We start from the raw sequence: 12,470 nt of genomic DNA, 5'->3' as shown, positions 1-12,470 counted from the left end.
GTTTCTTATGAAAATGAGCCTGTATTATACGCCAATTTCTCGTGCTCAGTTATGCCTATTATGTGTATGTACTGAATGTAGAAGAAATTTTGAGCCAACATTGATTCGAAAGTGTCAAGGAAGAAAGTTCATTATCTACTAATCCTTCCTTAATAAGTCGTGGTAATGCTTACATGATATCTGAAAAGGAAATAAACGTGGGAAAATATCAATTATCAGTGATCCAAGTCTGTCATTGCTCTTCATATTCCTCTCATGGTGAGAACTCTGAAAACACAGAACTAAAAGGAAGAGAGCCTTCTGCGACTTGGTGCTCAACCTAACACATGAGCTCATATTTTGTGTTCGTCCCTGCCAGAGAGAAATAAGAGCAAGAAAAATAAGTCAGACCAAGGCAGTAGGAGAAGGATGGAAAGCTGTACCACAAGCGATCCACGGTCTCTTCCTCCCACATGGGAGGATACAAGTCGGAACTTTTTTCCACTTCTCCCGGCTCGAAAAATCATAGGTAACGACGCGATTCATCTGCGTTGCCCTCAAAGCTAGCATAATCACACCCTTGTTACCCAAACAAGTCATAGTAACGTGCTTTCCATAAAAGTCCAAGCACCATATATTTGGCATTCTGTCAACCTCCTTCCACAAGAGAGTCATCTTCTGCAACTCCCATATACACAGACATGTAGCTGCATTTTTGGTTACTAGACCAACAAGCATGACCTTCCCCTTGTTCTCTGCTAGCGTATGATCTGCAAGATATGGTGGAGCAGGAACGATATATTGTTTCCATACCCCATTTACCATATCATAAGACACAATCCCTTCTGGATCACCACGCATGAAGTAAAGCGAGTTATCGATCGACAACGCCTGGGATCTGAAGTTTAGTGAGAGAGGGAGCTTGATGCTTGAAGGCATGATTCCGGGTCGGACCCAAGTTTCTTTAGTTGAGTCGTAAATTTCATAATCTCCATTGCATCCCAACCCAAGGATTTTGTATCCTTCCATTGTCGTATTTCCATTCATAGTCATCCCAACAACTATTCGAGACCAGACTCCGAGTGGCCTAGGAGGTAGTTTTCTGAATGACTGAGTCAAAGGATTGCACACATAGAAGTTGCTATGTCCAATGTTTATAAAACAAATAAGACCACCTGCTGAAGCTACTGGGAGGGTGATCAGTTTATTACGAAGACCAGAAATGTTGATATGGAACCATTTCTTGCACAAAGGATCAAATACCGCCCCACTATTTTCGTGTTCATGAGTGACAGTGTAAAACCATGGATTACCTTCTGGGACTTCTGAGAAACGTTGAGAGAAACTATTACAGTTTACCATGGAATTCCATTTCTGACAAACGGATCTGAAACGGAAGAATGCAGTAACCGGAAGTCTTGCTATAACAGCTTCGAGAAGGTCTTCAGGTAATTCTTTCCAAATCTCCTCTTCCATCATCTCAGTTGAATTAGCAATTTCCGTAAAAATTTCATAATTCTGTTCCTTTCGGGGTTTCTTCGCAGGCGGGAACTTGTGCTGCTGCACCATCCTGTAATAGCCAGACTTTCTCTCCTTCATTACAAGATCATAGCAATCATCATGTACTGAGTTGTTATCAAGATCAAGGAAGCACCAGCTGAAAAAGAAAAAAGGCATTATGAAACCCCTATCTGAGATAAACAGGCTCCCAGATTATCTAAGCATGTCTTAGAGAGAAAATGGGTTTACAAGTATGACTAAACTCGCAAATATCTACAGTGTTTCCTCATCCTTCTCTGATTCTAATACTTGTTGAACAATGATATAAATAAAATACAAAACAAATCTAACAAAAACCTAAATAAAATGAACTAAATAGGATCTTAATTAAACAAATCTAGATATTAGCAAATGTAACAAATCCTAAATAAAAGGAGCTAAATAGAATCTTAATAAAAATAAAATCTAGATATTAGCAGCTAACGAAACTAGAAAATGAAAAGACCAATACATCTTGGGTGGGGGGATTATGTTTAAGAAGACAATATGTGAAGCTTAAGGATAAGATCGAACAAAAGAAGGTCAATCTACCACCAACCAAAAGATAGCGTTCTTTCACTTTCATAAATAATGTAAAGAATGGACATTTTAAATAGATTAATGAGAACGACAGATGATACACTGAAAAGAAAGAGACCACACTAATACAAACCGTAAGTAGAGGTTACCAAAAATTGTGGTTGCACGTGAAAAGGAAAACATTTCAACAGATCTTGTTTACAAATATGATGATAATGAGAACTAAATAAGTTCAAGGTATTGATAAAGATGAATGGTAACAACAACAACTAAACGTGTATCGGAGCATCAAAAGAAAGATTCTAAGGCCCAACTTTTTATTTGGCATATCCTGGATGAAGGGCCCAGTTGGGAGCTTGAATAACGTAGAGCCTAATCCAAATTGGTTCCACTTTCTAAATATTCTTTAGGGTGGTCAAGTGCAGTCAAACATCTCCAATGTCTTTTATAACGTCCTTCATAACGTCATTTGTTGTCCTAGCAGTTTAGAACTTCAAAACTCCAGAAGTAAAGCTAGTATGACTGTATGAGATGTCAAGGGTTTGTTTTATGCTTATATAAGTGTTGTCTTCCTGCTGTTTGAGGACAGACAAAGTTTTTGAACAGCTATTCAAGCTATCTATATTTGTGTGATGCAAACATACGCCTAGGTGTGATGCCTGTTGGCTCTGTGAATAAATCTTAGCTTTTACTAGAGCGGTACTAGTTGTTATCTATCATATAATACAATTGATTTCTTCTTCAATTCCCTTTCCATCTTTTTGACCAACATCAGGTATACAATAAGCACTTAAGAATAACATTGCGAACGGTATTAACTATCATTTTCCAGGAAAAAAGTATGGATGCATAAACGATTTAGTGACATTCTTACAGAATTTGGGTAATGGTTAACTATCACAGACTTAATAGTTCTCCATCGCGGATTTGGGGTTTATAGGCAGTACCGTATTTTGAATTCAAGCAAAACTGCACAATGTGCATCAAGTGGAACTTCCAACTGCCCCTAATTTAGTGACTAATCTCAAGTTAACTTTTTTGAGATGCAACATGAGGAATCATTAGCCTTCAAGCAAAATTACAACAAATTTCATTCGAAAGGTCTCGTTACACCTAAACAAGTTTGTGAATCAAGCACGGAAGAAGTTACAGTTTGTCCTATCTCAATGTGTACTATGAGGTTTCAATAGAAATATCATTAGCAACTTAAAGTATACTTACAACTATATGTGGATCCTGAACAACACTCAAGCAGCAACATGGTTATAACACTTCCGAAGATATGACACGGGAATACTTGACATTAACTATAGTTTGCTGACTGACATCCTCTTTCTAACAAATAGTCAGAATAGTTCTTTGTTTAGAGATTTCGATATTTCAAACAAACTGTTTTCAGGGGAAAACAGGATGTTACATGAATCTTGAATTACACAATAGAGAAGAGAGCGAGAATGAAAACGCATAGCAATGAAACAAGGAATCATTGTTCCCTACAATTGAAGTATCTTTCATTGAGTTGTTATATGCATGGATGCGTGCATGTTTTATAACAACTCAATGAAACATCTCACATATTGAAGTATCTTTCATTGAGTTGTTATATGCTTGCGTGCATGTTTTATATGATCCTAATTTGTATTACCCCAATTGAATAGCCTTACAACATGATAGGTTTGTCCCCTACATGATTCTTTTCCTTCCATGAATCGTTGGCTTGTTGCAATTGATGTCCGATATCATATAGAAGGAAGAGATCTTCATAAAGTGGATTTTTACTATCCAATAAAGAATCAACCTTATACAGTTTACTGTTTACGATATTTCAGAGAAGCGAAAGGTATATAAGAAACTTCACATTTATAATTTATGTATGACTTTTCAAAAAAAAAAAAAAAGTAATCGTCCAACAGATTTCTATAATATAAATTGGAGGTGACGTCTATGCACTTCATACCTTATGTCAGCGACCATCACAGATATTGTATTCCTTTTACATTGCTTTGAGTGATGAAGTATGCAAAATCAGGACTATACAAGAAAAACTCTTAAGATTATCCCATACTATAAAAGCTTCTTTACCATTCCTTTGGAAGAAAATGAATCTTAGGGTAGATCAGTTCGACAGGAAAAAAGTCGAACGATTTCTTTATAGCGAGAAATACCTAGTAAGATCTTCTAGTTTTCTTTCACAAGCAAGATTGTATATACTCTTCTTACCAATTAGTTGCGTCTTATCTAGTATTAGCAATTACAATTAAAGCAAAGCAAAAAAAACATAATATATAGATAAGAGCAAGATCATAGAAGGTCTCAATTTGTATATAAACTTTTTAATCATCAAAAGTTGCCTAATGTGAAATTTCAGAGGTTCTAATATGGACCGTACTAATAAGCTCATCAAGTCCTTATAGTCAACCTAATAATATCCTTTTCAACAAAAAAAAAACCTAATAGTATCCTCGCCAACAACTGGTAGCCCAGTTGGTAATGCATCTACTGCATATTACAAAAGATCCAGGTTCGTTCCCATGGAAGTGCAAATCCAGGATAATTGAACTTGGGTATAAATGAAGTAGTTTCGTTGGGCTTTAGGCCAGTAGTTTTGTTAGGCTTTAGGCCCTTAGTTTCTGTAAGGTTTAAATTCGACAGTTGTCGTGCTTATCACATCGTATTAATGTATTAATGCTTTTCTAATGACTATCGTAGTCAATATCCAAAAAATCCCTAATAATATCCCCTTTAACTAAGACGAATAAAAGAAGATTATGACCAGATAAAGCAACAAAAGATGTGAACAGAGAATCAATTAGATCCAAAAACTAATCTCACATGACAAATGTCTTAACCAGAACCAGAAAACTAACCCAACAATTGAAATAACCTAATTTTGCTTGAAGATTGGATCAAAAACCCTAAAAAGATTAAACATTTTTAATCAGAAAATGTTAATTGTTCGAATTTAAAATTAATAATTGAAACAAAAACGCCTAATAATATAAAATTAAAAACGAAGAACAGAGAGAGGTAGTAATTAAGGAAGCAGAATGAAAAACCTAACGAGCGAAATCCGATAATACGGGAGTTAAAATTAGAGAGAACAATCGAGTCTCTAGATCAATATGTTCACAGTAAACCTAAATATATTTTGATTAGACAGAATAAGAGAGAGACCTGAAGTTTTGTTGTGGTGTTTCCTGGTGGTGGTGATAAAGAGGAAGAGGAGGAGGAGGAGAGCCGAAGAGTTCCCAGAACTCCTGAACCTGTCCAATGAATTGCTTAAGCATCACCAGCCCTCCATCCGGCATCCCCCCACCCGGCCGTAAACAAACCCCTCTCTCTCTCTCTCTCTCTCTCTAAAATACTTTCTCTCTCTCTCTAAAACTCTTAAGTCTTCTTCTTCCTCTTATTCCATACTACTTACTACCAGTCCTCTTTAACCACGTCGTCTCTCCGATTATCTCCCCGTTAGTTATATTGATCCTCCTCTACTCTACTCCATTAAAGGGGTGGTGAAATTATTCTTTTTTTCATTCTCGACTTTGCCCTCTCTTTTTTCTCATAATATCTTCCTTGTCCTTTTTTACTTTCTCTTCATCCTCCCCACGTGTGGTTATGTTTTTTTGTGCTTGATGTCCCATTAATCCATTATAGACAACCTTTTCCACAAAAATTGCTAAACTGACATCCTTGCAATTTGCCAAATGGTTGTAGAAAATTAAGTATGTCAATGGATATCTGAACTTCCATGTCCCATCTGTATCCGTTTTTTTTTTCAAAGAATTCGATATTTCTAATACCGGATACAGATTACAAATAAAACCTTGTGTGTGTTGGATTTTGGTCGGAGTGACTAAAGCTAGAACAATACCGAAACTTATAAGACTCAGCGTCTTCACGAGGGGTTAAGAATAGTTGGTACGGGCATTATACGCTCTGTCTCATTATGCAAAGGCAACATTGATTTCACCTTATTGAAGGTATTCTCACTGGAAATTAAATTTCATCACATGTTCTTTTAGGGGAATGCTAAAGTTACGAAAAAAAAATTGACAAAAGAGAGTTCTCAGCTGATGTAGCGGTTGTAGTTTGAAACTTAGACTAAATCTAGGGCGTTGAGAGACGAATATCACAACTGCCACATCAGCTGAGAACTTTCTTTTGTCAAAATCTTTTGTAACTCTAGCATCTCCCATTCTTTTAGGCGCTCACTGAAATAGTAGCATGTTGACAACTCTTTTCTACGGGAAGAAAGGATGTAAAGGGGTGGGTTCGGCTTGGATGTCATGAAACCAAAACATATTTCCCTCAACAGAAACCGAAGTTTTCAGTTGTAATTTATACACGTGAAAAGGGGTAATTCCGTGATAGGAAAATAATTGGCGGCACGTCCGAGTTATGCTATTTATTCCCTGTAAAAAAAAGGGGGAGTAAAAGAGAATTTTATTGTCCGGTGTTGCACGTGTGAATCTACTCGGTCAAATAATTTCACCTTTAGGACCCCTCTAATCTTTTTGAATAAAAATCAACGGCTGAGATCTATTCTTTAATAGTCTCTTTCCATTCATTATGCTTTCACGCTCAAGGCATGATTGTCCCACAAAAATGTTTCCACCCCCCTTATTCTCATCATTCTCTTTTTTAGAATTTCTTTCTTTTTTCCACATTTTGCCCTTTCATGTCTAACGGGTCCGGTTTTTACCCCATGGGTATGATATATGTTGTCATACAATCATCTCGTAATTTAAATTATTTAACTTTGAGCTCTTCGTAATTGGCCCATGAATTTACATTTAGAATCACAAATACAAACACTAGTGATCCAATAAAAGACTATATCTGTTCATTTCCAACTCTCAGAAAATTCGCAAGGGTTGCCTCCAGTTATACCTGTTAGGTTCTAGTATAATCAAAGTTTTGTTTGGGTGTCTCGTACCTAGCTTAATTAGGAACCTCTCTTTAATTTATTACTTATTCTACTTTATTTTGGTACTAATACTTTGATTGCACTCAAGTGAGATCAATTTATGGGCATTGGATCTCAAATGAAGATAAATTCCAGCCAACCCGTTCATGTATCATAAACAACAGTTGGGTAGGTATATAACATGTTTGGTTGGTAGTAGAAGGGATTAGAAGGTAAGAAGATATTGAGACTTTCTTGTAATGGAAGTAGAGATGATGAGATAGATAAAGGCTCTTATTAAACAAAGAAAGAAAGGAGATAGAGAGAGAGATTGTGATATGGGATAGGTAACCAAGAGAAATGCGGTGGGTAATGATTCCTTTCTCTTGTAGAGAGAAGATAAGGAAGAGGTGGTAGTGGATGGAATCACTAATGAGTAATGAGCATGAAAACATCAACCAAAAATGTTAATTATGGTAGTTTTTGTTTAGATGTTTTTGTATAAGAATTTTTTGTCATAAATTACATTTTCCTTTCCTCCCTTCTTCTTCTTTCTTTTATCCTGCTCTTCGCTCCTTCGTAACAGAAAGTCTGAATATTCAAGATCTTGTGTTCGAGTCTTTCTTCAGGCAAAGAGAAACATCTTTTACCCCAGTCATTCATTTTTTTCTCTGTTGAGACGACAACAGAGAAAAATGTCTTTCAACTTTCAAGACCACCAAAAAAAGAACTATAAGATTCACGGGGTTATATTAGAATGAAAGAAAAAGTTACTTCGTATATTGAACCAATTATAAGCTATCCATAAAGGCACATTTTTTCTCCTTTTTATTTCTTTTATTTCATTGAAACTACTTTTCAAATATAAAAAAAGAACTTTCTCTTCTAACAACAAAATCTATTATGAATTTATAAGAATTTTCTTACCATAAAATGAGTTGAGAGAGAAGGTACCAAGAAATCATGTTATCTATGAGCGTGGATAAATAGGTGACTAGACAGCTATTAGTACTAGAACTTATAAGTTATAACTAATCATGTTAGTCCGGAGATAGTTACCCAACATTATTGTATGTTGGCTAATGTTATCTGAATGGCTCGTACTAAAACGAAATATGATTGGTTAAGGTACAAACACACCATAGCGTCTTTAACTATATTGCAGGTTATTTTTCTATCAAATTGTCTTTGTAAACAACAGATGATTTTTCTTTTTTTGCCAACAAAGTATATTATGGATAACAAGATGAGAGAGAGAGTTCAAATTAAAACCCAAAATATTCTTTTACTAAGAAAATTGGTCTTGGTCAAGTTAACAAAATAAAATATCTTCATCATAATTATTGGGTAAATTGAAATTTTGGACAGGAAGGTGGGACCTTAGAGGAAAGAGGATAAAAGGGTGAGGACCCAGTTAGGAAGGAAATAGATTCTTTATCTGACTTTTGTGTAAGCTACAGATGAAAAATCATCATGGCAAAGTCATAATGCAGCATCAATATCATCTCCCCCTAGTTTCATGACTACTCCATTGTTTCCCCAAATTTTATTTACTAAATAATTTAGTACAATTTTGATATAGGGAAATTTTAAAAGGCCCCCCGTTTTTGTTAAAAGGCCTCCCCGCTAAAAGCGCCCCCCATTATAACCAATTTGGTTATAGGGCCCCCTCTACAAAAGAGCACCTCCTTCATCAATATTTGACCTAACGGCAAAGTTAACGCCGTTAGGTCAAACTTAACCCAAGACCGGTGATGTTGACCGCGCCACATCATCATCTTCTCCGGCAGGGTCGCCGGCCGGCCAAACTTCCGGCCGGCGACCTTCAAATTTTTTTTTTTTATTCTCTCTCTTCTCTCTCTCTCTCTAAAAAAAAAATTTTTTTTTTTTTTTTTTAACTCTCTCTCTCTCTCTCTAGATCTAGAGAGAGAGAGAGAACAGATCCATTGAAGGTCTGTTCGCAGACCTTCAATGGACTCTCTCTCTCTAGATCTGTAGAGAGAGAGAGAGAGTTAAAAAAAAAAAAATAGAGAGAGAGAAGAGAGAGAATAAAAAAAAAAAATTTGAAAGTCGCCGGCCGGAAGTTTGGCCGGCCGGCGACCCTGCCGGAGAAGATGATGATGTGGCGTGGTCAAATGATGGAGAGAAAATGTGGGTGAAATACACCTTTAAAGGGGGTTTTTTCACCCATTCAAAGAGGGGGGTCCTTTAACCAAGCTAAGTCAAATGTCATTTACTAAGTCAACGAAACCATGGGGAGGCCTTTTAACAAAAACGGGGAGGCCTTTTAAAATCTCCCTTTGATATATTTGCCAAACATGGACTACTTATTTCATATCATTTTGTTGCTTGAAAAAGTTGTAGAGCATAATATTTGGCGCGGTGGAACGAACTTTCGTTGTACTGCTTCGTATTCTACAATGAACTTGTAAATGTCCGAGGTTTAGACCTTGTTTTGTCAAATCCTCGTGCAAAATGAATACGAACTGATTTGTATGATTTAGTTGACAGCGGTGTAAGCATAACAAGAGATGATGAATTTGCATAAATTGGCAAGACACCAAATGGGTTGCAACTTGCTAACACAAAGAAAAAAGAAAGCTAAGCAATAATTTCAAGCCCCATATATCCAAAGACCACTTCTCTTTTAATGATGAAGTATATTTACTTTTGTTATTCATTTTAGGAGCTCAATTTAGTGAAGTAACTCATTTTAATGGGCCAAAAGCACTTTTATGTAACTGGGCCTAACAAATCTAAAGCAGGCCCTTTAGAAGGAAGCCCACAAACTATGGTAATATTATATGAGCACAACAAGCCCTTATTTCACTTGAGTAAATTGACCCTTAACATTTTGAAGTGGGCCTTAAGAGTTTGGGTAGTGCTCATAAATCTAAGCATGTTCCAATTAGTGAAGAGAATAAAGTGCAGATGCTCAAGGGCTATTACCAAAAGATTATATCACCCATCACCACATATCAGATACACACACACATCATATGTATATATGACAAATTGGAACATGCAATTTGCCTAATATTTCATATTCATGCCTTGAGGAATAGAAAGGCAGCCACCAATCCTATCTCCATTGCCAGATTTGCTCCTAACATAACACTAGCAGAGACATCATCCATTTTTGGTGATGCTGGTACACTCGCTGTTAACGTCGACGACTCTGCGTAAGTAGCAATGTATAATATATATTCAAAAGAGTTAGCTCTTACTATTATTATTACTACGTAGTAAAATTAGTAATCTGTTTACCTGTTGATGAGGAGTTTGTAAAGATGGCATTATCTGGGGAACTTGGAGATATGTTGAGAAGCTCTGTCGAAAAAAGGGAAGGAAAAAAGTTTGTAACTAAAGAATGTGCAATTTGGATAACATTACCTACATGGGCATTATAATTTGTAACCTAGACAAGTCTTGACAATTTTTTTCGGGTTTCCATATAATTTGTAACCGTAACCTACGTGGTGGGAGACTGCTAAGTGGCTCGAAGATAAATGATGTTAAGGGGAGATATTAACATTATCCCACATCTGAAGTTTTCAAAGAGTTAGGCCTAATGGGCTTCTGAGGGAGAGACATAGATAGATAGAGAATACTTACTAGGGCATTTAGCAATGCTTGTATCATCCAGCTTACAAATACTAGGAAGTTGAAGCAACTTATCTTCTTGAAGACCCATTTGTTTGACAGAGGACTCACCCTTATGAACTTGTTGGATCATGAAACATAAACAAACAGGATTAGTCTCTCTCATATCTTTCACAGATGAACAACACTGATTTGTTGGCATTTCAGATTTCCCAGTACCATAACTTAAACAAGGTACCACCTTTGTAAACTGATTACTACATTCTTCTTCAACAGATACACAAAAGCAAGGACCAAAAAACAAGAAACTCAATAAAAATACTAAAGAAAATATCATCATATAAGATTGAGATATAGTATTAAACATGATATTGTTTTTTGGTTTATGAAATTTGAGGAATGTATGGAAGTAGTTTAGTGATATTTATGAGATTGCATGTGGAAGAAATAAGCTAATGACTTGTTAGTCTGAATGGTGCAATAAATGGATAAGTCAATAAGAGAGGGTTCCACCATTAATGGCTTCCATGGTGGTTAGATCTTGAAATTTATTGCTGATCAAGAAACCATGTTATATAATTTAATCACATTACTCTTTCAATGAGTTTCTTCCCATTCATGTTCATCCTTCTCCTTGTCTCTTTATTATTGGCAAACAATTAGTACAAGTTTTAGGTATTACCAAACAATATTAATGTAGAAATTTTGTGGGGTTGGATAGTGGAGATCTTATAGTAGTGTTAAAGAACCACTTTATGTGAATACAAGTTATTTTATGCCGATAATAAGCGACGGAGAAATAGATGTTATCATAACATTCTCTTTTGTATTGGTCAACATACTTTTAAGGGAATATGAATTTGTAACATCTTGAGTCCGAGGCTTGGAGGGCGGAAACCAAGTTCGTGAGAACTCCAACCATTGGTTGTTGGCATAGTTGTCCTAGTATTTTGTTCCATCGTTTTCACTTTTAACAACGGAAAGCTCTACTAATTTTCTCAGTAATTGTACTGATTTCAATTTTACTCTGTTAGAAATGAAAATGTATAAGTGACTTATGATACATGGTAGAAATGATTTTGATATTATAGAATATTAATCCTCCCCCAAAACGACCAAAGCATTTGTTTTGAGCTCCAAGTTCTCAAAGGGGAGGAGTGCTAGCTACCTCCAAATTGTGACAATTGATGGGTCTAAGTAACCTGAGATGTCAAAGAAGTATTGTTAGAGAGACTTGGTCCCATTTTGAGTCATTGATGGGTTTAAATGGATTGGGATGAGGTGGGTCCTCACTCCTAGTTGAGACTTGAGACTCGGTTGGGAGAAAATGATCGATGTAGCAGCACGAGAAGAGGACTATTGTCTATTGGATGAATTGTCAAACTTTCAAGAAATAAATGGTCTGAATAAATGAGGATCACCACTCAGCTCTGTCTGTCTGTCTCTCTCTTTAATGTCCACATTCATGTTTCCTCTAACATATGCTCATTATGGTCTTCTTCTGCCCTAGGCAGTAACCTAACAAAAAAGGATGATTATGTATGAGAAAATGAAAATGAAAGAAAGAGATGTGAAGGCTTTTTGGACCCTTCACAATCTCTCTATTTTCATCTTTATTTTTAGTATTTTCACTTTCTTTTAAGGAAGTCATGGGGTGTAAAAAATAAGAGAGTGGCACCATTGGTTGAGGGTTGATTTTGTGATTCTAGATAATGACAATATAATTGCACCATTGGTTGGTTGAAGTCTATCTACAAGACTATGATTGGCATATGAAAAAGAAATCCAATATTGACAATTTGACAGGGTAAGTGAGTCTATTGTACTAGGAGTAAGTATTTATGATTGGTCATCAAAAAAAAATATTCAAAACAAAAAAGTCAAGATTTCAACCACTAGTCAA

General features: G+C 36.0%; 2 protein-coding genes across 2 annotated transcripts; both read right to left on the bottom strand.

Annotated features, from left to right (window-relative positions):
- Positions 1-100: 100 nt before the first annotated feature.
- Positions 101-5,621, bottom strand: LCR (Galactose oxidase/kelch repeat superfamily protein). The gene is made up of 2 exons (XM_086665433.1): positions 5,233-5,621; positions 101-1,636 (listed from the first exon to the last, which is right to left on the bottom strand). Exons 1-2 carry the CDS (start codon positions 5,364-5,366, stop codon positions 385-387), a joined length of 1,386 nt encoding a protein of 461 aa, XP_086521559.1. The 5' UTR covers positions 5,367-5,621; the 3' UTR covers positions 101-384.
- Positions 5,622-9,907: 4,286 nt separating this feature from the next.
- Positions 9,908-11,201, bottom strand: LOC147553480 (non-specific lipid transfer protein GPI-anchored 1-like). The gene is made up of 3 exons (XM_086672139.1): positions 10,580-11,201; positions 10,232-10,294; positions 9,908-10,142 (listed from the first exon to the last, which is right to left on the bottom strand). Exons 1-3 carry the CDS (start codon positions 10,932-10,934, stop codon positions 10,012-10,014), a joined length of 549 nt encoding a protein of 182 aa, XP_086528265.1. The 5' UTR covers positions 10,935-11,201; the 3' UTR covers positions 9,908-10,011.
- Positions 11,202-12,470: the final 1,269 nt, after the last annotated feature.

Source organism: Eschscholzia californica, unplaced genomic scaffold, assembly GCF_041429995.1.
Source record: "Eschscholzia californica isolate CP2 unplaced genomic scaffold, dmEscCali1.0.p SCAF_3, whole genome shotgun sequence".
Taxonomy (NCBI): Eukaryota; Viridiplantae; Streptophyta; class Magnoliopsida; order Ranunculales; family Papaveraceae; genus Eschscholzia; species Eschscholzia californica.
The sequence above is the reverse complement of the archived record's forward strand: the minus strand, read 5'-3'. Positions and strand labels throughout refer to the sequence as shown.

Bases quoted from the DNA above. Each gene is read 5' to 3' on its own strand.
- LCR (XM_086665433.1), bottom strand. From the start codon at position 5,366: ATGCCGGATGGAGGGCTGGTGATGCTTAAGCAATTCATTGGACAGGTT. The intron at 1,637-5,232 runs GTCTCTCTCTTA...TTTCTTTTTCAG, and splicing joins ACACCACAACAAAACTTCAG to CTGGTGCTTCCTTGATCTTG.
- LOC147553480 (XM_086672139.1), bottom strand. From the start codon at position 10,934: ATGTTTAATACTATATCTCAATCTTATATGATGATATTTTCTTTAGTA. The intron at 10,295-10,579 runs GTAAGTATTCTC...TTTTTTCGACAG, and splicing joins AAGCATTGCTAAATGCCCTA to AGCTTCTCAACATATCTCCA. The intron at 10,143-10,231 runs GTAAACAGATTA...CTACTTACGCAG, and splicing joins TACAAACTCCTCATCAACAG to AGTCGTCGACGTTAACAGCG.